At 34.7% G+C, this 21718-nt stretch overlaps 1 protein-coding gene across 3 annotated transcripts; it reads left to right on the top strand.

The window, feature by feature from the left end:
* The first annotated feature begins 290 nt into the window (after window positions 1-290).
* Window positions 291-21628, top strand: LOC135688290 (protein kinase C iota type). 3 transcript variants are annotated; one of them, XM_065205075.2, is made up of 21 exons: window positions 291-392; window positions 522-677; window positions 3106-3227; window positions 4097-4186; window positions 5040-5090; window positions 5697-5782; window positions 10420-10470; window positions 11051-11140; window positions 11527-11626; window positions 12130-12209; window positions 12627-12713; window positions 13063-13134; window positions 14095-14192; window positions 14755-14841; window positions 15350-15399; window positions 15924-16009; window positions 16546-16633; window positions 17843-17968; window positions 18758-18927; window positions 19841-19959; window positions 20921-21628. In XM_065205075.2, exons 2-21 carry the CDS (start codon window positions 637-639, stop codon window positions 21006-21008), a joined length of 1782 nt encoding a protein of 593 aa, XP_065061147.1. In that variant the 5' UTR covers window positions 291-392; window positions 522-636; the 3' UTR covers window positions 21009-21628. The 3 variants fall into 3 exon arrangements, with proteins under 3 accessions (XP_065061147.1, XP_065061148.1, XP_065061146.1); XM_065205076.2 differs by having other exon boundaries at window positions 293-374; XM_065205074.2 differs by having other exon boundaries at window positions 298-677.
* Window positions 21629-21718: the final 90 nt, after the last annotated feature.

Genomic DNA, 21718 nt, shown 5'->3' on the forward strand with positions numbered 1-21718 from the left:
AATGTGTCATTTTATTTCAATAATGTTTATGATAAAATTGAGTCACAAAAATTGACATGTAAACGCGCCAAAAAGTCCTTTGGTGAAGTCCTAACTGCTAAAATCTTCTTTTTGATTTGCTCATTTTTAAATAAATAACACATACTCCTTTTTCTACCTTATTAAAAATCCTTCACAAAATATACTATGAGGGTGGGGCTCGAGCACTCAAGCTCCCACGCAGTTACGTCTGCCGCTGTTGAGTGCGGCACTCTTTGCTGTTGTCATTTTCATTTACGCTGCGAAGGAGCCTTTCAAATTCCAAACATAGTAATCAGGCCGATGATGCGGTAGGAAGAAAAATTTCCGGAATTATTGCAAAGAAATTGCAAGCTGTGAGCACCTATTCTAAGGTTCATAAAGAACTTCTTTTGTCTATTATAATCGTAATTTGCCTTTGAAAGGTTTTTTCAGTCTTGTGAAAAGCTTTTTGCGAATTGACAACAATTTTAAAGGTATTGCTCTTCCTGTTTTGGTGTTAGGCCGTTCCCGACACAAGACATTTGACTAAGGTTTCGTGAGTGAACGACCGAGAGTTTATAATTTCCAAGTGCGCTGTCTCAGCTCGTCACAGTCGAGGAAGAATTGCAGCACGAAATGGAGATGGAGGGAATTCCACTACGAGCTGCTTTTAATGGGTAACTTGAGTTGTTTCTGTTCTTTATTTGTTTACATTGTTGTTTCCTATGCTGTGTTTATAACTTCAGTTCAGTTCAGTTTTATTTTAAATTCCACTGGATACATACACTTGTTACAAATTAGAAATAATCCAAGCTTAAAAGTATAAACAATGTAAAAGGAAGTTAAATAATATAAACGTAACATAACAAATACAGAGTAGTGGAGAAACAAGCTAGTATTGTAAACAGGGAATTATTTAAAGGAGAAAACTTTCTCAGTAGTTTATAAACTAATCGAGGAGAAAGCACCCCCTAGTAAATTAGATGCGTTCTGCTTATTTTTTAGTTCTAAAAGTAAAAGAATCATCTGTAAGTTGCTATCAGTCATCCACAGAAAAATATCATCTTTTTATAGACTAAGTTTAAAAACCATCATTGATTACTGTGTTGTTTTGTAAAAATATTTTAAGATTGTTTTTAAAAGAATATTTTGAAGGAGAATTTCTAATTTCTACTGGTAGGTCATTCCACCTTTTTGCCCCCATATATCAAAAAGACTTCAGGCCATACCGACATAACTGTAACAACAAAGCTCTCACAAAGTTTATTTCCTGCTTGATGTCCAAAAACACAAAATGTAGAGAATCAGCGATATAAACATTGGATGATTTTTTGAAGACTGTTAAAATAGTTGTTCAGTCTTCAATTCTCTTCCAAATCAAATTTTTCTCATGCTGTTGTACCCTGATTCAATTTCTTCTAACTAAAATGTGTCTTTAGATTTAAACTGTGTCGTAAGACAGGGCCTGTGCGGTAACTTTAACACTGTTTGTTCTCTACATTTATTTTGTTTCTAAGTACAACAATAAATTTATTTTTAGATAGTCCACCTAGTTTCTTATTCACATATAAATAATCACTAGAAATAACTTCATAAACTCCTTGTTCCTCTAGGTGAATACCACCACTAAACTTAATCCATTTAATCCACTAAAAAAATTAAAGATTTGTGTTTATTAGCCTCATATATTTTGCTCAAAGCCCCATAGACAGCTGTAAATGGCTTCAAGGAAAACAGTAAATATAAATAGACACAAGATCCTTTTCGCATGAATATTTGCAAGAACTTCATATAGCTTCTTCGAGAAAATGCAGAAATTCAAAGTTAGTCAAATGCCTAGCCAAGGATGATGTTAGAAATTTTGGCTAAATGTTTATAGAATATTTTTAAACAAAGTTTATGAAATTTTTTATGATTATTGTTATCATTTAAAGTGGAATAAAGGCCCTGTTCACACGATACAGGATTCATTTTGTATCGCATTGCTTTTCATATCAGATAGGCCTTATGTTCACATGATGATGCTGGAATCCGATGCCCTCCGTTTTGTTTTTGCGGAGTCAAACCATTCCGCTGTGAATGTGGAGTGATATCATATCAGATGAATCTGATACAGTTTCGCTCCGGAACCTCTGTTTCAAAAAAGCAGCTTCATTTTCAGGGCTTTTAAAAACAGTTTGGCACTCTTTTCAAGACACGAAATCACAGTGGATTGCAGTTAAGCAATAAATATGCTCCTTGCGATGATGATGAGCTTCAAAAGATTAATGCAAAGGAAAATTAGATTGTTTGAAAATTGATTTCGAAATACTTCTTCTTCATAACCAAACAGCGAATCAGTTCTGTCACATCCAAGAATGCACTCAATCAGAAAAAGAGCAAAACAACGAACAGCATTCCATGTTGCTATGCAATTGCTTCAAGACAATGGATTTTTCGGAGCAGTGTTGAAGTGTAGCCTCTCCGTGTGAACAGGAGTGAATCCGATAGGAAATGAATCCGGTATCATGTGAACAGAGCCTAATATTGGTATCGGATTGGGTCAGTGAATCCGATATGAAATGAATCATCTCTTTTTAATCAATTTGGGCAGCAGAATGGCAATGAAGAGTTTTGATTCAATTAAGACCTTGGGCTTGGAAAACTAAGAAATTTCAGCAAATCATGTTTTGAAAAACATGTAACAATAATTTATGAAAAAGTACTTATGATGCTTTTAAGCAGCAAACATTGGCAGAATGTGAGGCTTATTATAACTAGGTCTTGTTTTTTTGTTGACAGACTTAGAATAGGAATAAAAATGGCTGTTGTCATATCCTTAGACGAGAATGTTTGTGACAAGAAAAATAAAATATGTTCGTTTTGGGTTGTCTGCTTGCAGTCTAATCTAATGTAAGGAGATGCCAGAATGCACAAGGCAGAAATTCACTCCTGTTCTTTATGTGAAACATTTTATTTTTTTCCCATGATTTTTTTGCTGTAAATCCAGCTTTCCCCCTTCACTAAAGAGCTTCAGGCACTCCTTATTTATCAATTACAATGTTATTCTTTCAATATTTTCACTATAGATATGTTTAAAATTTTTTCCTTTTGACTTGTTTTCAGGGATGTCACCTGTTTAGTAATGGATCCACATATTAGCTACGAGTCATTACTCGGTGATCTCAGAGACATTTACAAGTTTGCACCCAGGGATAAATTTACATTGAAATGGATTGATGATGAAGGTATGCGTGTATCTGTTTTTGCTGGAAATAAGGCCTCTTAGAATGAAAGAGTATTATTTGTCAAATATAGGTTTCAAGGAGTAAACTGAATTTCAAATTTAGGATTTATTATTGTCATTAGAATTCAGCTGTAAACTCTGTATCTAACCTAATAATCATCCCTTAATATAAATATGAACTAAATGGCAAGAACCAGTCCAGAAAGTGCTGCCTGCAGATCAAGTCAGATTTTGTGGTGTGCATATGCTCTGGATGTGAAAGTGGTCATGTGACAAATATTTTTTTCAATGGATGACAATGCATTTAAAAATATTGAAATAATTTTGACAGATACACCGTAGATTTGTCCGAAATCAAGCTTTGATTTAATGAGGAACGATGTTGTTGAAGTAATTTGCATTCTAAATCCATCTCAATCTGATCCAATCAAAAAATTACTTGATCTGGAGTGGTTTTAAATGCTTATGTTTCGTCCCAATATTTGGACAAGAGCTTGTGTATTAAATGTATTTAATCAAATGTGTGTTCAATTTTGTATAGAGTTAAGGCTTATTTTTCCAGTTAAACACTATAAATGTATTTTGAGTAGTCTGTGTACTAAAATGTTGTGATGCCAAATTTTTTGTTAAGATACAAATCTTAGTCCTCTGGGTGCTTCATTTTGTAATGATTGGTGAACAAAAAAGTAATTTGTTCATTCTTAAGAATTTTCAAATTTATTTTTTCTTCAAAGCTCATGTGCATTGTACTCTTGGATGGTTTTATGATTTGTGCCTTCAGAACTTTTTGAAACATATCCTAAAAACATTGTTTTTAAGCATATTTTGAAACATATTTTGAAACATGTTTTACTATGTGATGCATTTCAGGAGATCCTTGCACCTTGACATCACAAATGGAACTAGAAGAAGCAGTGAGACTCTTCTTCCTCAACAGGGATCCTCAACTTGTTATAAATGGTACTTTTGCCTTTTGATCGATACGATTAGATCCAAGTATTTTCATAGTATTGAATGATTCTCTTGTTTTTATAACTTCATACTACTTCTGAAATGGTTAGGCATTGTTGCTTTTTTCTTTACTGTATATATTTGCATACTTGACACCTTCTTACCTTCTTAACCCAAAAGTCTGAGTCTTTTGTGAGAAAATGTTGTATGATATAACTTGCATCTCAGGAAATAATCTTTTGGAAGTACAAAACTTGTGAATGGCTTTGAAAAAAGCAAACATTTAGTAAACTAAAGCTTTTCGTCTGACACTCTTCAGAGTTTAAAACGTCAGAACATAGATCGAAAACCCTACGCTAGGAAATATATATACCCAGTTGTGGATCAAAATAGGCCAATCAGAAACACGAGCACATGACTGTATAGGTTCACCAATCAGTGCCGCTTGCCTATCGAGAATGTTACCAATGTAGTCCTAAGGTGAAAACGAACTCCTTTTGTCTACACAGTAGCGGTTTTTTCGTGCTTATGTAGATAGATTCCAAGCCTAAGATCTTTCTAAGCCTAAGATTCCAAGCCTAAGATCAAACTAACTAAGATCTTTCTGGAGAACGGCTATCCAGAGGATGTTATTTCAGTTTACATTAAGGAGAAGATAAGAAATTTCTCGGCTGACGTAAAATTTGGTCGTAAAATTGACTCAAATTTAAGTTCCTCTGATATCCAGAGTAGGATTGTTGGTTTTTTTGGCATTAGGCTTGCAAAAGTGCCTGTGATAACGAGATTCAACACACTTCTTCATTTATTTTTTCTTCAGATTGTTTCATTTCCTGTTTAACCTGCTGTTCTTCTCTTTTCTCAGTTTTTAAAGGTGTTCCAGATGAGCCTGGCCAACTGCTAGCTGGAGAAGATCGTAAGTGTGTCTGCTTTTCATCCGCTTCAATTTTTCACACATCAGAAGAAATTCTGAATCCTTAGCTAAGGCTATGGATAGCAGTTAAAAAATTCTAGAACCGAAAATAATCATCATATGTAATCCGATGTTTGTTGTATCTGTCTTTGTGCTTCTTAAAAGGTTAATGTCACGTTTACTTGAAACACGGCATGGCATTTTTGCGAGGCATTTTTGTTTATTTTAACTCACTTTAATCAAGAGATCAAAGTATCAGTGAATGTTTGACTCCTTCTTAATGAGAATATCCAAGTTTGCTTTTCATTACTACTTTGCTTAGTTTAAATGAAAAGCTAAAATACGTTTCACGCCTTGCTAAAAATACTATAAATGTGTCCAAAATATTTTGAAATAAGTTTCTGGATCTTAGATTATCGAAGAAGTTTTATTACTTAACTAATTTTCCATGATAAAGATCATTTTGATCGATTTCTCTCTTATCAAAAACAAGGCAGCTGAAAGATTTTACAATTTTACAATTTATATAACGTTTTGAAATAGAAAGATTCAAAGAAAAAGAAATGATCTGAAATTTCATTACCGTATTTTTCCATTTGCTTACTGCAGGTTTAATGTACAGAAGAGGAGCTCGTAGATGGCGTAAGATTTATCATTACAATGGACATTCGTTTGTTACAAGGCGGTTTGGAAAGGTTGGTTTCATATTGTTTCTTAAGTATTGGTCGTGATATGTTGTGAATTAGCTGCAAAGGAGTGCTATTAAAGGATTTGGCATGCTGTGTGCCACCCTACATAAACGCAATAAATGTAAAGAAGCCACTCACATCTCGAACAGGCTGTAGACTTTGTTCACTCCTTAAAAGCTTTGGTCGAGATCTCAATAGAGTTGTCAAGTGATGACATCACAAGAATCTATTTTTTAGAATTTTTGAAATTTTTTCCCATAACCAGAAAGAGCATCATGAAATACCTCTAAATATGCAAAATCAGTCAAAATATTACGATTTTCATATACGGGAGTACTTTATGGTGTTCTTTCATGTTATCTGATCAAAATTCGAAAATTCTAAAAGTAGTTTTTGTGACGTCACACTTGTGAACGCTATTAATACGATGCAAATAGCTGTGAATATCCGGACCATCGGTCGGACCAATGATATAGAAGCGCTCCTGTATCACAAGGTCGGACGAAAAGAATATAATACAGTGCTGTTTAGTTTAGGCAGAATTACATGTATGCTGTAAAAGCTACTTTAGTTGTTTGTAAAAGGTGCCACAAATCCTTTCACCCCTTTCTATTCTGGTAACACTTTAAAGCGATACTGTTGTTTTATAGACCCGAGGATCATTCTAAATATCAATTTTTGGACTATCCTGTCGAGTGAACTGCGTTTTCAGATGTGATTACGATTTCACAATCCCTATTTTAGTAAGCCTTTTGTCATTTTGTATTTTTTCCCGGCCTCGATTGCCTTAGTCTTTCTCTTCATAAGGCACATTGCTCCGTCAATGCTCGGTTCACCTTATCGGACACTAGGTTCTGTGGCGTGCAGGGAGCCAATCATAATGAAACTGCTCTTTGTAACCCATAGAGATAGGTATACATTCCTATCTCTATGTTGTAGCCAGACATTCTACAAGTAAAAATTTGATGCAAAAATCAAGCATAACCGATGACACCGAATGAGAATGGAATTTTACTCGAATGTCAATTGAGAGGGCAGGCGTCGTATCAGCTGATCTATGATATTTTTGTTGTTGTTGCTGTGTTGTCGTTGCTCCGTTGTTGTTGCTCCGCTGTTGTTTCTCTGCTGTTGTTGTTGTTGTTCTGTTGTTGCAAGTTCGATAGTCTAAAACAATTGTAGTAAACGAGGGGTTGATGCGGTCACCATTAAAATCGATTTTTGTTATCAAGGTTTATTAATCCTAACAGATAATCCTGAGTCCTTTCCTGATGTAATCCAAAGTCACTTTTTTTGCTTGCTTTAAGATTAGTTTCTGCAAGCAGTTCAAGAGCTCTGCCCAGGCGCTGCCTCAGGAACTTTCCTGAAATAAATAGAAGCAAATTGTATTAAGTGATTTGCAGCTTCTGCTCTAAAATTTCTTCTTCGATTGCGGCTGTTCATTTATTTCTTCTTAGATAATCTTTGCTAATCTATAGAATTTTTTAGAGGATAAAAAATTTTTTCAAATCTATTAACATTGCAATAAGTTTTCATCGCTAGTCATGAATTATGCATCAGTGTTTTGAAAATATTTTTGAATTGACGATTGGAGAGAAGTTAAATATTAGAAGTCACTCCAATAAATGCATAGCACTAAAGGAATCATGGTCTGAGTTGTTGCCTTAGTGCTTGGGAAATATTCAGGAATGAAGGACTAAAACACTTTTGCTAGCCCTTAAAGCATTATGAGACTAATGGATTTAAAGCTGTGGTATTGGAGAGCGTTGAAAGAGTACATCTTCAGTGGCTCAGTGCGTAGCGTTTCATACTTTTGCGTCATTTCTTGCATTTTACAATTTATGTCTTGTCATAAAAAACTTCAAGTACTGAGCCAGTTGTATTCCATTTTCGAGACCACTTTTCACTTTATTTTCAATGCAAGTGATAGATGGATATTAAACTGTCTTGATGCCCTCTGTTTTTCTCATTTCCTGAAACATAGTTTCCTTGGGTTGTGATTTCTAAATTCCGAAATAACTTTTCGTCTGTTAGAAGTTTAAAAGGGAGCCTTTGTGTCTAGTACATTGACCTTTTTGTTAAGAGCAAAAAAGGAAATTTCATATTCCCACTAAGCAAGTCAACTTTTAGATGACTAGCAATAAACTGCTTTGGAAATCGATGGATTTGGCATTCTTCAAGTTAGTGTGTTTATGAAAATTGGAACATTGCTTGTTTTTACTTTTAGTGAATAGCATTCTGTCATAAAAGATGCAAAATATTTAAAAAAAATCATTTTGTATCATAAAAAGATCAACTCAACAATGAAAGAATATTATCAGTTTAGTAAATAGGTTGTTCAAGTGCGTATTGCATGTATCAAGGGAAAAGTGTAACAGTGAAGAGCCACCTGTATTGGATCTATTAAATATTCATTATTATTACTATTATTGTTATTATTATTATTCTTTTCACTATTCTAACTGCCATTTTTAAGTTTCAACATGTTATTCGAAATATAAGTCGCCAATTGTACACTGCCTCATAGAAGCGAGATGTGGAATTGTATGTATTTAGTGATTTATTAAATGAAAAGAGATTACATTATTATTATGATATAGGAGACAAGTAGTAATTGAGTTAATCGTGGTTGCTTTGTAGTTTTTATGATGGAATCGGCCTATTTCTTTGCTGACAGAAATATTCTTGAGGAAACCCATTTCAAATGGTTATCGTTGATATCTAACCCATGACTTCGTCAAAATGATCAACTTTGTAGTTTGCTAGGTTTTTAATAAGTATGATATTTTAAGTTTGATAACAATTTCGAGAGGATGAAATATTTAGTGAGCCAGTAAACGTAGCATTATGAAGATTCATTTTTGCAACTTGTAAATCCCACATAGGCTATTTAGTTCCTGCATCCACTGTGACCAATCAAAATCATGCATTTTCTTCCAACCTTCTTTTGTTGCTGTCTGTGAATCTGTCCTCTAAAGCATTTTGCGTGTGGCAGTCCAACTCGACCATTATGCCTATACATTCTTTCTTTTTTAAAATGCTATAATATTTTCCCAGCCTAGATGTTCTTAGAAAATTTCGTAAGTAAAAACGTATTTCAAAGGATTTCAGAGGAAATAGCCCCCCCCCCCCCATTAATAGAAACCATGTTTTTTTTAAAATGAGATACCTATATCTTTCATACAATTCTCAGTTAAAAACAGGCAATTGCTAAAGGTAAGGTAAAAATGTTGGAGCCGAGACTGGGCTGTAATCTTCTAATATTCTAAGAAATTGGATACCTCTGAGACTGAATGTTCTTATACACAATATTGTTATAAGCAAGAGTGCTTGGTCCCACCGAGTGAATGGGCGAAACAGGTCGCGCAGAGATTGAAAGCGCCAGCATGAACCATATCATCTGTGGTTTTTATACAGCTGTTACAGTAGCATCGTAGAATCAAGGATTGATAATGGCTTTATGGAGTTGATTAAAGATGAGAATGGTATTTATCGACCACTGCAAATAGACCTGTCTTTCGTATACCATAATGCTGCAACTTCTTGTAAGGTCACTCACCCTTTCATTTTTATTTATCGACAGGCATACAATTATAAACATAGGCTAAAGAGACAAATGGGGGCATAAATCCATAAATATAGGCTGCAGCTCCCCTCCAATTAGTCAAAATTGATTTGATTTCAGGCCAATTTGGGCAATTTTAGCTGAATGAAGCAACATCATTAGAGGCAAAACCCGTACTAAGGCCCCTTAAACGTTTAGCTTCCGCTACGCCCAGGTCTTAAAACTTTGCTTATTGCGTTATCTGTTTTAGGGCATTTGTGACCTTCTTCTCATTTCATTTCTGCATTTCACCATAAACAGATTTCCTTACGTATCTCTTTCTGTCACATCCTTACAATTTCATTTTGGCCAAAAAAGTTTCTTGCACTTACGAGAAACTTAGACTGCTTTTTTGATAATTGGTTTAGCGATTTCCGAAACCCCCAATTTTATTGAACCATCCGCAAAAATATGACATATAGCACAATGACGAATTGCAACTGGTCACGTGATTTTTCACATGTTTTTTAATAAATCGGGATGAAAAATTTAATTTCTTATCTTTACCAAATGCAAATATTGGACTTTTTGAGTCTGCCGCTTTATTAATCTCTGGAAAGGCGATCATTTTTTCGATACATCAGCGATTTTGCTACGAAAAGTTTCTGTTACCAGCTGCCCCGGATCTCATATAAAAGCTTTTAATACCAGATTGCAGAGTTATCTTGTTAAACAAATCTATTTTACGCACGCGAGTTTTCCGAATTGTCTTAAGTTTTTTGCAAAAATACGTAGTTCTTCCGACGGATCTGTTCAGGTTTCCTTGCACAAGTGAAAGTTTTCCAAAGCTCATACTAAATAGCAGATATCGATTGTTCAGCGAAAACCGTTATAATAAATTGCTAAATTTATGATTATCGCCCTTTTTTATTACTAATAAATTCATGTAACCCTCAAAATGTTTTTCTAAAAGAGACGGATATTTTTCATTATCTACACGAGCCCACTTCTTGGTCCTCTGAAACGGTCACCTTGAGAAAAATGACATTTTCTGTTTTAATTGAAACTGTAGACATTTAATTTGGAAATTTGTTACTTTCAGTTTGCGAATTGCGAAATTTGTCAAGATATGATCTGGGGACTAGGAAGACAGGTATGTTTTGTAGTGTATTTGCGTATAATTTCCACTGCACAATTTATGCTGAAGGATTACCAATTCAGCCATGCTGCGCTTTTTCCATGTGGCAATAATAGGCCAACAGAAAGGTACATTTAATGCTCGTCTGATTTCTCCTGTATTTAATAACTTTAGTTTCTTCGAGCAAAAACTGCCTTTTAACTGACTAGAATTTCCTTTTAACGCCCTTTCTTTTAAGGCTGCAAAATCAGATTTCTTCAAAGCCGTTATATTTTAGGCCCTTTGTCAAAATATTGCTGTTGTCACAATTACTGTAATGAAATTTTTATTTTTTTATTTTTGCTTCTTTATTAAACCACTATTCGTAAAGGCGAAAAATTGAAATGCATTAACCTAGTTGTTTCCCCGATTTTGTTGCAGATTGTTGATTAGTGGAAATAGAATAGATGAGTGTAATATATTTATTTTTCTGGTTGATTAGCAATATGAATCATTTCATTATTCCATGGCATTGCACACGAGCTTTATATTCTTTGAAGCATAAAAGTACAAATATACTGTTTGTTGCAAATAGTTGAAACTTCTTTTTTTGCAGGGAGCGCGTTGTCTCAATTGCAAAATTATGGTTCACAAAAAGTGTCATCGTTTGGTATCTGTGGATTGCAGTACAATTCTTAGTTCAATGGTATGACTAGTTCAGTGACCACTTTCATTGGATTTCTTTCATCTTTGATATAGAAAAAAATTCCTCCAATCGTCCATTGTTATTGGTTTCCAGGAGTCTTTCCGTTGCCTATTGAAGTAGCCCCTGTCGGGTTTTATATGAATTTGAGGCGTAGGAGGGGGTGGGAGTTAGGTGGGAAGGGAATTACCGAGGGCCTGTGGGCCAGGTGGGTTGGGAGTGCCAAAGGGGTTTTGGCACTACTGTTCTCTGTTTATTGCGGAAAAGTTTTATTTAGTTTGTTGTTGCATATCAGACTGCGCTTTAAAAGTTTGTTTCAGACTGCGCTGAAGTCGGTCCATCCTGCAGCAGCTTTTTTGGTAATAATAACAATCATAATTTTTTCACAGGCCACATCAGCTGCCCAGAATCCCCAGAATTATAGTTCATTACCAATGAACAGCAAAACCGGTGTATTACATGAACATGCTTACATGGGTCCAAAAAGAAGTATGCTTGACAGATGTTGTTTGAATTAAGCAAATTATTGTATTTTATTACTTTTTGCATTTTAAAGTCTCATTGTTCCATGCTTATTTTAGACCATCTCATACCTAAAAAAATGCGCTTAAACATGCTGGGATGTTATTTGATCCACATACTACACGCACGCTACAAGCCCTTTCTTCCATTGTAAACAATAAACGAGTAATGGAATTGGTAACTGGCCCTGTAAAGTTCCATACTTTATTGCACTATAAAATCCGCTGATACTGCAAAATTTGAACATAGCTCAGAATAAAGAAACGTAGCAAATTTTGATAAAGCAGAAATATTTAACGATAATATTGAGCGAAAATTAAGCAGATAGCACAATATTGATGTTTCTTGCTATTTTTAGATTATTTCACCAAATAATGTAGTCTATGACATAAATCTTGCTGTGATTTTCACGTAACATACTACATGTAGATTAACCTAAGTTATGTTCTTGCATCTTATTTTTTGAACAGCCAAAAGTGATAGTCCAGGCTCAAGGAAGAAAGGCGTCTACAGAGATGTAGATTTTAACGCAGACTCAATGTCTAAAGAGGTAGCTCTTCTTTTCCCTTCTCATAAAGTTACCGCCATCAAAAACAGGGGGTTTTAATTTCATATAGTAAGTAAGGAACATCGCAAGGCTCCGAGAACAAACAGCAATAGACAAATGTAAATCAACTTTGGCTAATATTTCGCCCCGATGTTCCAGATTTTGTTTGAAATGAAGTTTCATAAATGTAGCAGATTAAGGAGACCTGATGCAACAAACCATAAGAAGTTTAGTGAATAAGAAATTTGAAATGTTGTAGAAAATACGCGAGAAATTGTAAGCTACCGAGATATAAAGATATATATTCAGATAGTAATAGGTTTTTTAAGCATAATTATTATTCATGCTGTTATTCAGTTGCTTCTTGGTTAATCATCGCCAATCAAAATTGTTATTGTAACCTCTAATTGTCCATTTTAGCCAACTGGTGAAAGCTCTCTGATTGGTCTAAAAGATTTCGATTTTATTCGCGTGATTGGGCGAGGCAGTTACGCCAAAGTTTTAATGGTAAGTATTCGCTATGCAAATTGATATCCCTCAGTTAAAGTAAATCCCTGTTGAGCACTCTTACACCTTTAAAGATATTTGTTTGTTAATTTGTTATTCCATTGTTTATGTCTCATTTCAATTATACATTATAAGAAATTCAATTCTCAAAGGTGTTATTCCAATGTTTCTATTACTTTTAAACAGAATTGGATCTTTGTTCGTTCTATCATATATTGAAAATTCTTGACATCGATCTATTTTGCATCTTGCTCGTGTGGCCTAAGCACAATCTAAATTGCTGTACAGTCCGATTTAGCATTATGTGCTATGTCTGTATTGTCTGTATGTGTTATGTATTTTCTTTCAGGTTCGGCTCAAACAGACTGACCGAATTTATGCGATGAAAGTTATTAAAAAAGATCTTGTAAATGACGATGAAGTATGTTTTATTGATTAGCAAAATTTCAAAATAATACAATGCCTGCAGTCTTTTTGTCCTTGTAAAAAAGATTTTGTTAATAGTTTTCCTAACATGTGTGAAATTAATGAGGAACCAGTCAAATTCACCATTCTTTTTGTAATGTTGTTTTCGATCTGCATTTAGTTATATAATTTTAGCTTACCTTTGTTCATTATCATGCGTTTATACTCCGAGGAGGGTTGGGCGTAAAATACTTTGGTATGCCCTTTTTTGAATGGTATCTCCAAATAGGTTACAATACCGGCATTATTTAAAGAAAATAGCTAAACTGTAACATGCTTATGTTTCCCTTAAAACTCTCCTCATCACAGCAATGAGACTTTTCACAAAGAACATAAATTGCCAAGGGTAAAACTGGATAAGACAGTTACTCGCGTTTACTGGCTGTTATTTCGGGATGGGGGGGGGGGTCCTTTCAAGCGCAAAATTATAGAGATGTACTAGCTAACTTAGGTAGACTTGATTGCCATGAATTTTCATTTCAAGTGCCTTGTAGCTCGGTATGAGTGTCACGAAGGACAAAACTACTTGATTTGAAAATAGTGACAAATTACAAGGATGTTGCGAGAGCCCTGATGAGGATGTTCGCAAGGGCTAATTCGTACCCGTTTATCTCCATCAGAGATTTTTACCAATGTTTTTATTTAGGAGTAAGCCATAATCAAGTTATACAATATTTTGAAGTGCAGTATAGGACAAACAGTATCTGACTTCAAAAATGAACATCTTTTATGCTGAATATACTGAAGTTTAACTTAACTCTAAAAATTAAATATTATATTTAAGGGTAGCTCGTTTTTAAGAGACATGTTTTAAGCAATTTTATAAAAAATGACTTATTGACAAATCTCTTCATTAATTTTTTCATCTCAACAATACTCTTCAAATTTCATCATTGTGGTTAATTTTTTCTTATAGGATATTGACTGGGTGCAAACAGAAAAACATGTTTTTGAAATCGCATCGAATCATCCATTTTTAGTCGGCTTGCATTCTTGTTTTCAGACCAGAAGTAGGTGAGTAGCAGGGCCTTATGTAATATTTGCATAAACCTGGTGTTAATTTGCTCCTAGTCTCACTGTTGATGGCTTCATTCGTTTGTGTTATAGTTCAGGCAACTCAACTTGTACCCAATTTTGCCATTAAGACTTACCTTTAATGATCAAATAATTAGTGCCTGCCTAATATATGATAGTCTTTTTAGGTTGTCCAACGTATAATAGAGTCAATATTTATACAGCTTTATGTTATCAGAATATAAATTCTGTTATCAATCCAGGGCCTATAAAACGAAGAAAATGGAAATAAGAAGCTTAGAGTAACGTCTATTTTAATATTTGTTACGTCACTGTTTGTTGTCAAATACTACAATTCATTAGGACGTCGTCAGTAGACGTCTTTTGTCCTAAGCAAGGTAAGAGTATTTCACGATGCGTAAATTTTTATGCATAAGATGAAAAGGAGCATTTAGTTGTTCTTTCTAAAACATCTTAGTTTCTGTAGAGCTTTACCAGTAAATCTATCATTGTAGCTAGCAAAGTTCATGTTTTGTTGTTTATCCGTTAATGCCAATTTCAGGCTTTTCTTCGTAATCGAATTTGTTAACGGTGGAGATCTAATGTTCCATATGCAGAAAATGAAAAGACTTCAAGAGGACCATGCAAGGTATGATTCTTGGGCGATCAAGCAATGTTAGCATAACAATCCTACTGTCTTTTCAAAGTCAATTTCTTGGTCATTAAGTCATGCTTCACTCTCTTGTTGACTGTGAAATAAAATATCTTTTATGATGCCTTTTGAGTTGTACAAAGGAGGAACATGTTTCTTCCTTGTTTCTTTTATTTAGAGTGAATGATAAAAGCCGTATACCGATAAAAGCCTGTGAGAATCTACAATTATATTGAAATTTTGCATCACTTTGTACTCCAATTTTTTCTGGAACCAAATCCCACGAGCTCAGACCTGTTTTCTTCTCTTAAATTTTTACCATTTCCATTCTCTTTTAGCCTTTAGCAATTGATTCTGTTGTTGGATAGAGAACCTAGAAATATTCCAACTTAAAGTATTTGAGTTTGTATTTCTATTCAATGTTCTATTCAATACATGATCCTAGCTATTTTATAGAAACTACCAGTGCTTGTGTTTTAATGCATCTGTCTTTTGTTTTCTCCAGGTTTTATGCAGCTGAGATTTGTTGTGCCTTAAATTTTCTCCACGAGAAAGGTGAAAAACATAAATAATTCTCATTACACAATATCCTTAACCACTTTTAACGTTGCACCCTTCTGTTAACATCCATCCATATTGAGTTTTTTCCGATAATGTCCTTCCTTTGACCTACTTTCGTTAACAAGCTACCATTGACGTCTTTCTGTTGAGGTACTCCCATTGGCCTTCTTCCTTTGACGAGTTACCTTTGACGTCTTTCCGTTGAGAGCTAGTTCCGTTTGTTACCGTTGTGGCTAACGCAATAGCCTGAATGTACAATGTATTTGTGAAAATATCGAATTAATTTTCTCCCTGATCCCGAACAATATTGTCGATGCTAATAAAGCCATCATCACAGAAGTGCGTCTCTGGCAATAATTTTTGTTTTTGATGACCAAAATTTGTACAGGTTTTCCTACAGCCAGTTCAATTATCTAGCTTTTGTTTTGATTTAGTTTTTGATATTGAGTAATAAATCTTTATAGATGTAAGTTCTCTCTATAAGGCATTGATTCAAACTATTTTTGTTTCCCTTGCAGGAATCATATACCGAGATCTGAAGCTTGACAATGTTTTGCTTGATGGAGATGGGCATGTTAAGTTAACGGATTACGGCATGTGTAAGGTATTCAAAGCTCAAAAAGACTTTCTTTTTCAGCACCCTTTTGATGAACATTGGCATTTATAATGATGCTTCAGTGTTACCAAACTCCTGCTTCCTATAGGTTTGATGTAAGATTAGGAACGGTAAATTCAAGTTATAGGTATGGGCAGTTGTAGGGACGACTCCATGTAAGATTGCAAACGATTTTGTATTAAATTTTAACTATGGACTATTTCTGCGACGGTTTTTGGGACGCTTCCCATTTAGCCCCTTGCAAGTAGACCCTTTGCCCTTCACATGTTGTGAGTAGAACACAAATCTAAAGTTAGCACTTACAACAAGTGCTGTATTTTAACTCCTCGCCTCATCTTTTCCAATAGCGTTTTTTTGCCGTTTGATATAACCTTTCATTTTACCAAGTTAACAAAATCATCCAGGCCTGTTTTATCAAAATATGAGAACTTTTCTTGAATTGTGTGTACAATTTTGTACCTGTGACCATCACAAGACTGCAAACACAAGACTGACCATCACAAGAATATTTCTCTATTTTGCAGGAAGGCCTACAACCCGGTATGACCACAAGTACATTCTGTGGAACACCAAATTATATTGCACCCGAAATTTTAAGAGGAGAAGATTACGGTAAAATTATCTTTTTATTCCGTTCTGCATATTTCCTATCGTATTTTTTTGTTAGGAAAAAGCCTGCTCCTTTGTTACTCGCATTTTGTAGTGGCCTAATGCCCTGTTTGCTCAACGTGTGTGTTTTATAGAGGGAGGTTTTTATTAATGAGATCAAAAAAGTTGGTGCAAGTTTTTATCCATAGAAACCATCAAACAGATAGGCCAGTTTTAGCATGAAAGAATAATAGGTGAATTTGTTAACTGATTAAAGTTGGCAACATAGATCATTGATCTAGTCAACACTTTCTTGGTATTTCGAGAATGTCTTTAGGTGAAAAAAATCTCAAAACATATCGTTTGTTCTCTTACTTATAGACAGAGATCGACAAAAGTCTTTTACGTATCAAAAAAATTTTATGGGTATCTTATTAATATTAATGATCAAAATTAAAATAAATTTGATTGTTTGTTATAGTTTATGTTAACGGAAATATCAACGAGTGTGGCGCTTCTAATAATTAGGCATTAATTAAAATATTGTGTAAAAGATGAAATCGTTTATCTTATGTTTAACGCTTATTGGTGAAAATATATGGTATCACAAGCTTTTTGGGCTTCGCTTAAGTTCTGTTCAACCAGGAGTATTTCCGTGATTTGCACAATTGGCTTAAATCCTAGCAAAAATATAAACAAAGTTAATTTTTATTTGCTTTTTAAAATGGTATTTCCATTGAAATTAAACATTGTTTTCTTAATCCAATATCTTTTACAGCAGATGATTCAGCTGTGTTTCGTTCACAAAACGTTTTGAACCATCAATTAAAAATGAAATTTAATTCAGATTACTTCCTTGTTATATCTATAAAGATTTTTTAAAAGAAATTTGGAATAGGCAGCAAGGCCTTATGTTCTTAAGACATTACTGTTTTTCACTGCTACTTGTTTTATTAGCTACCTTGTAAGTGTATTATCTAACAAGAATGTATTATCTTCAGATGCTATTAAAAGCACACTGTGTATGCTTCGTTTGCCAGTGACTATATCTACATTTTGATAGAAACCCATCTCTTTAAGTAACTAATTCTAAAATTGAAATGTATAGTTGTTTTCAGGTGTGTAATGTTGCACATATACTTTTAAGCAAGATGGTTTTTGTTCGGGTCTGTAAAAACTCGATATTTTTTGTCTGTTTAAACTTGATTATTTTTCATTATTTTGTTTTTAAAGGCGCAAGTGTTGATTGGTGGGCTCTCGGGGTCTTACTTTACGAAATGTTGGCTGGGAGATCGCCTTTTGATATCGTGACAGCCAGTGACAATGCAGATCAGAATACCGAAGATTACCTATTCCAAGGTAAGCCGTTTCCTATAGCTAGAAGCAGTCTAGGCATTCGAATAATGCATGCTACTGTTTCCGTTTCTTTTGTTTAATTTCATTGAGTTGGGAATTCCTTGATCTCATCTCATCAATAATACTTCGATTTCTTTAACCCAAGATTAAAACCCAGATTTAACTCCCTAGATTGAATCACCCACGATTGAATATCTGGATTTCATTAACCCTAAGTTAAATAAAGTGTGAGAAGGAAGAACCGCAGGATAGGCTGTCCGCCGGATTCTGTGAATCTTGCAATGAGATTTTAAAATGAAAGATATACAGGAACAAAGCAATACGACGACGAGAATCCAATGTCACGAAATAAATTTTCAAGATAAATTAAATTTAAGAGTATACTAGCTACCTATATACTATACTGAATCTAATATTAAATACCCTGATCTCACCCCCACATTTTAACGCCCTGGATTGCATAACTGAATTTCACCTGATATCACTACCTAGATTAAATCACCTCGATTAAGTTACTGGATTTAACTTCAGAGTGAATCTCTGGTTTTTTATTATCCCTAGATCTAATACCCTGATATCACTCCCTAGATTGAATCACCCTAGATTGAGTTACTGGATTTCACACCAGATTGAATGTCTAGATGATACGCTAGATTAAGTACCTGGATTTTACCATATGATAGACACTGCTTCCTTTTCTACATAAAAAACTTCCCAATTTTCGAAAGAATAAGGAAGCTTTACACTTCTTTATGACATTCCTCACGACTTCCCTGCATTGTTTTTTTTCAGTGATCCTGGAAAATCCTATTAGAATACCGCGATCGCTTTCCGTTAGGGCTTCATCATGCCTCAAAGGATTTTTAAACAAAAATCCAAGAGACAGGCTAGGCTGCCATTTGCAGACCGGATTTGCCGATATCATGTCCCACCTGTTCTTCAAGGCCATTGACTGGGAAGCTGTGAGTCCTCTTCACATCCATTTTTTAAAATTAATTTCTTGAGCGTTTGGTGAAGTACCATCCGTTTTTATCGTTAGCCCCCCTCGAATGCATGCTAAAAACATCTGAATATGTAAGCTACATATTATTATTAGCTCGAAAATTGTTTGGCTCCTTGAGATGGTATTCTTTTTTGCTGCTCTCATACGTATTGAATCTATTTCAAAATAAAGTTCCAATTATTAGCTAAACACAATATTGTTCAGTATTTGCGAATGAAGATTATGCAAATATTACATTTGCATCTTGCAACTCATCGTTGTCTCTATTCGTTGAGACTCATCGTTATCAAATCTCCATATTTTCTTCGTCATCTTCTGCCACTCAATTGTTAGCGTCTGCCTGATTAACGCAGGGAATTTTACTCGATTAGAATTCAAAATTATTTTGATAAACTTCCTTAAATATCATTTGGAATTTATCGTCAAAAAAGTATGCAAGCTTGGAAAACGAAAGCCCCAGCTAATAAAGAAAGAAACACAATATCAAGTATTATTCAAGTAAAGAAACGCAGCACTTTAATGGATTCACTAAAGCAGTATTTGTTGTAATCATTTTGTTCATCTGTGAACCACTTTCCCTTACAGCATACGATACAAGTACTTTGTCTATATACTTGGTGTTAGTCGAATCAATGGGGATCATAGAAAACAAATCGACAAGTTACAGAACCTATATAGGGACTTAGCATCTAGTTACGACTTTATAAAACTTTTCTAAAGTGACTTCGACTTAGAGAAATCGCTTATTGTTTTTTTCTTGTTACTTCGTTGTTGGCAATAAGTGTCATCCTGCAGAGCTGAAATCGCTGCTTGACCACTGGTAGATTAATAGGAAAGGGTCTGTGAGACAAACCTTGTTGGCTTTTTTGCAGCTTGAGAAGCGACAAGTGATGCCTCCCTACAAGCCAAACGTAGCTGGAGAACAAGAAGTACTCGGCAATTTTGACCAGCAGTTCACAACCGAGGCAGTCCAGTTAACACCAGACGACCCGTAAGCTACTTTTATTTTGACAAACTTGTATGCTTTTTTCTCTTTGACGCTCTTATGACCCTTGAGACGTGTCCAGAAATTGGACTTGTTTTAGGAAGGTCAGAAATTCCCAACGTACTCAGAGATATATACACTATCTTAGAAACCTTTAGCAGATACTAACAAGTTTTCATTTTTCTTGACTCGTATAGCGATGTTACAGTAATATACTCATGGTAACACAGGTTACTTCTGACTTCTGGTAACACAGGTTACTTATCGTAGCATGAACAACATAGAAGCACGTGACTTGTAGATTATGTCACTAGGCTTGGCCATAAGACATTTAGCAGAGGAGCAGCAAACAGCTCTCCTAGTAATTTATAGGCGAGCTCTTTGTAGATAAATAAGAATAGAAGCAAGGAAAATTAATTTCAAGGAGATCAATTTGCTTTATAGAGCAATTTAGGAGAGCACTCTGTAGCTCCCCTTCAGCCTTTTAGGAGATCCTGCGGGGGAGCAAGAACCATTGCTCTCCTGGCCAGGCCTGTGTCAAATTTCCTTTTTTCTTGAGATTGCATGTGTGACAGTTTTTTCTCTTTTCTTGCTACAAATAAAGCATTTCTGGGTGATTGCAAATTGAAGGCGCCAAGAAGCGTTGAGGATTCGATTTTCTTTAGGGTTCTTTCTAGCGTCAGATTTGGAAGTTCAAAATTTCTCTTATTTTTTTCCATCCAGTTTGTTTACGAGAGTTCAAACCCTCCGCAGTAAATGTATGGATTTTCTATGATACCTGAAATCGTGGTTCTTCAGTCATCATCATTTAATTCCTGGCAATTAAAGCCACTTCTAGCTGTGTTTATTGTGATTTTTTTCTGACTTCGTCCTTTAGTACTGATCTGTGTCAATACCTTTGTTTTATTTTTTCAGTTAAGATTTTAGTTTCAGATTTTCTTACCCAGTGTATTTATTTCGTCAACAGGTCGACTCTGGAAACTATTGATCAATCAGAATTCGAAGGTTTCGAGTACATCAACCCCCTGCTTATGTCTAGTGAAGACACTGTCTGAGTCTGACTCTATATGTATTGTCTGTAACATCAGGGAGGTCTTGTCGTATGACAGATTTTCTCTATACAGGCATATCGAGTATTTTCCGATAGAACTTTTAATATTATAGGTATCAAGGAATATTTCATTTGTAAGCTGTAAATGGGCGAAGCTCAAAGCTTGATCTATTTCCCATTAAACCATTTTGGTGAAGACTTTGTCCAGGCAAGCTGGAGCATCAGTTTTGCGTTTAGTTACAAAAAAGCTTCCAGATCGTCAGTGAATCTCCTTTAATTTATGAGATGAATCCCTTACTTTGCCTTAAGAAAATTCCCTTGTCGTGCGTACAGTACAATAATAGTCAAAAATCGTTTTTCATTTAATTCCCCAGTTTTAAGACTAGCTGTTAACAGGAGCAGGCATATGATCTTGTTGGCAAAAACTGTTTCTCCATACCCGTTATTACGTGTAGTCCAACACGCTCTAAACATGGAGAACTTTTTTTTCTGGGTTCTCGAAGATTGAACTTTTGATTGGAGTATTTGGAGATAAAAAATGAGAACTGCAATAAAGATGGACGACGTTTGATCTGAATATATTTGTATGTTTATTTTGCTACGAATTATAAGGTGTTAGTTTTACATGTTGCACAGTGTTCGGGCATCCTTTTTACACCACAAAAACCAGTTTGATTTCATTTTTCTTTTTCAGTATTATGAGTCAGGATACCA

Source organism: Rhopilema esculentum, chromosome 19 (genome assembly GCF_057945365.1).
Source record: "Rhopilema esculentum isolate cy_ngs chromosome 19, ASM5794536v1, whole genome shotgun sequence".
Taxonomy (NCBI): Eukaryota; Metazoa; Cnidaria; class Scyphozoa; order Rhizostomeae; family Rhizostomatidae; genus Rhopilema; species Rhopilema esculentum.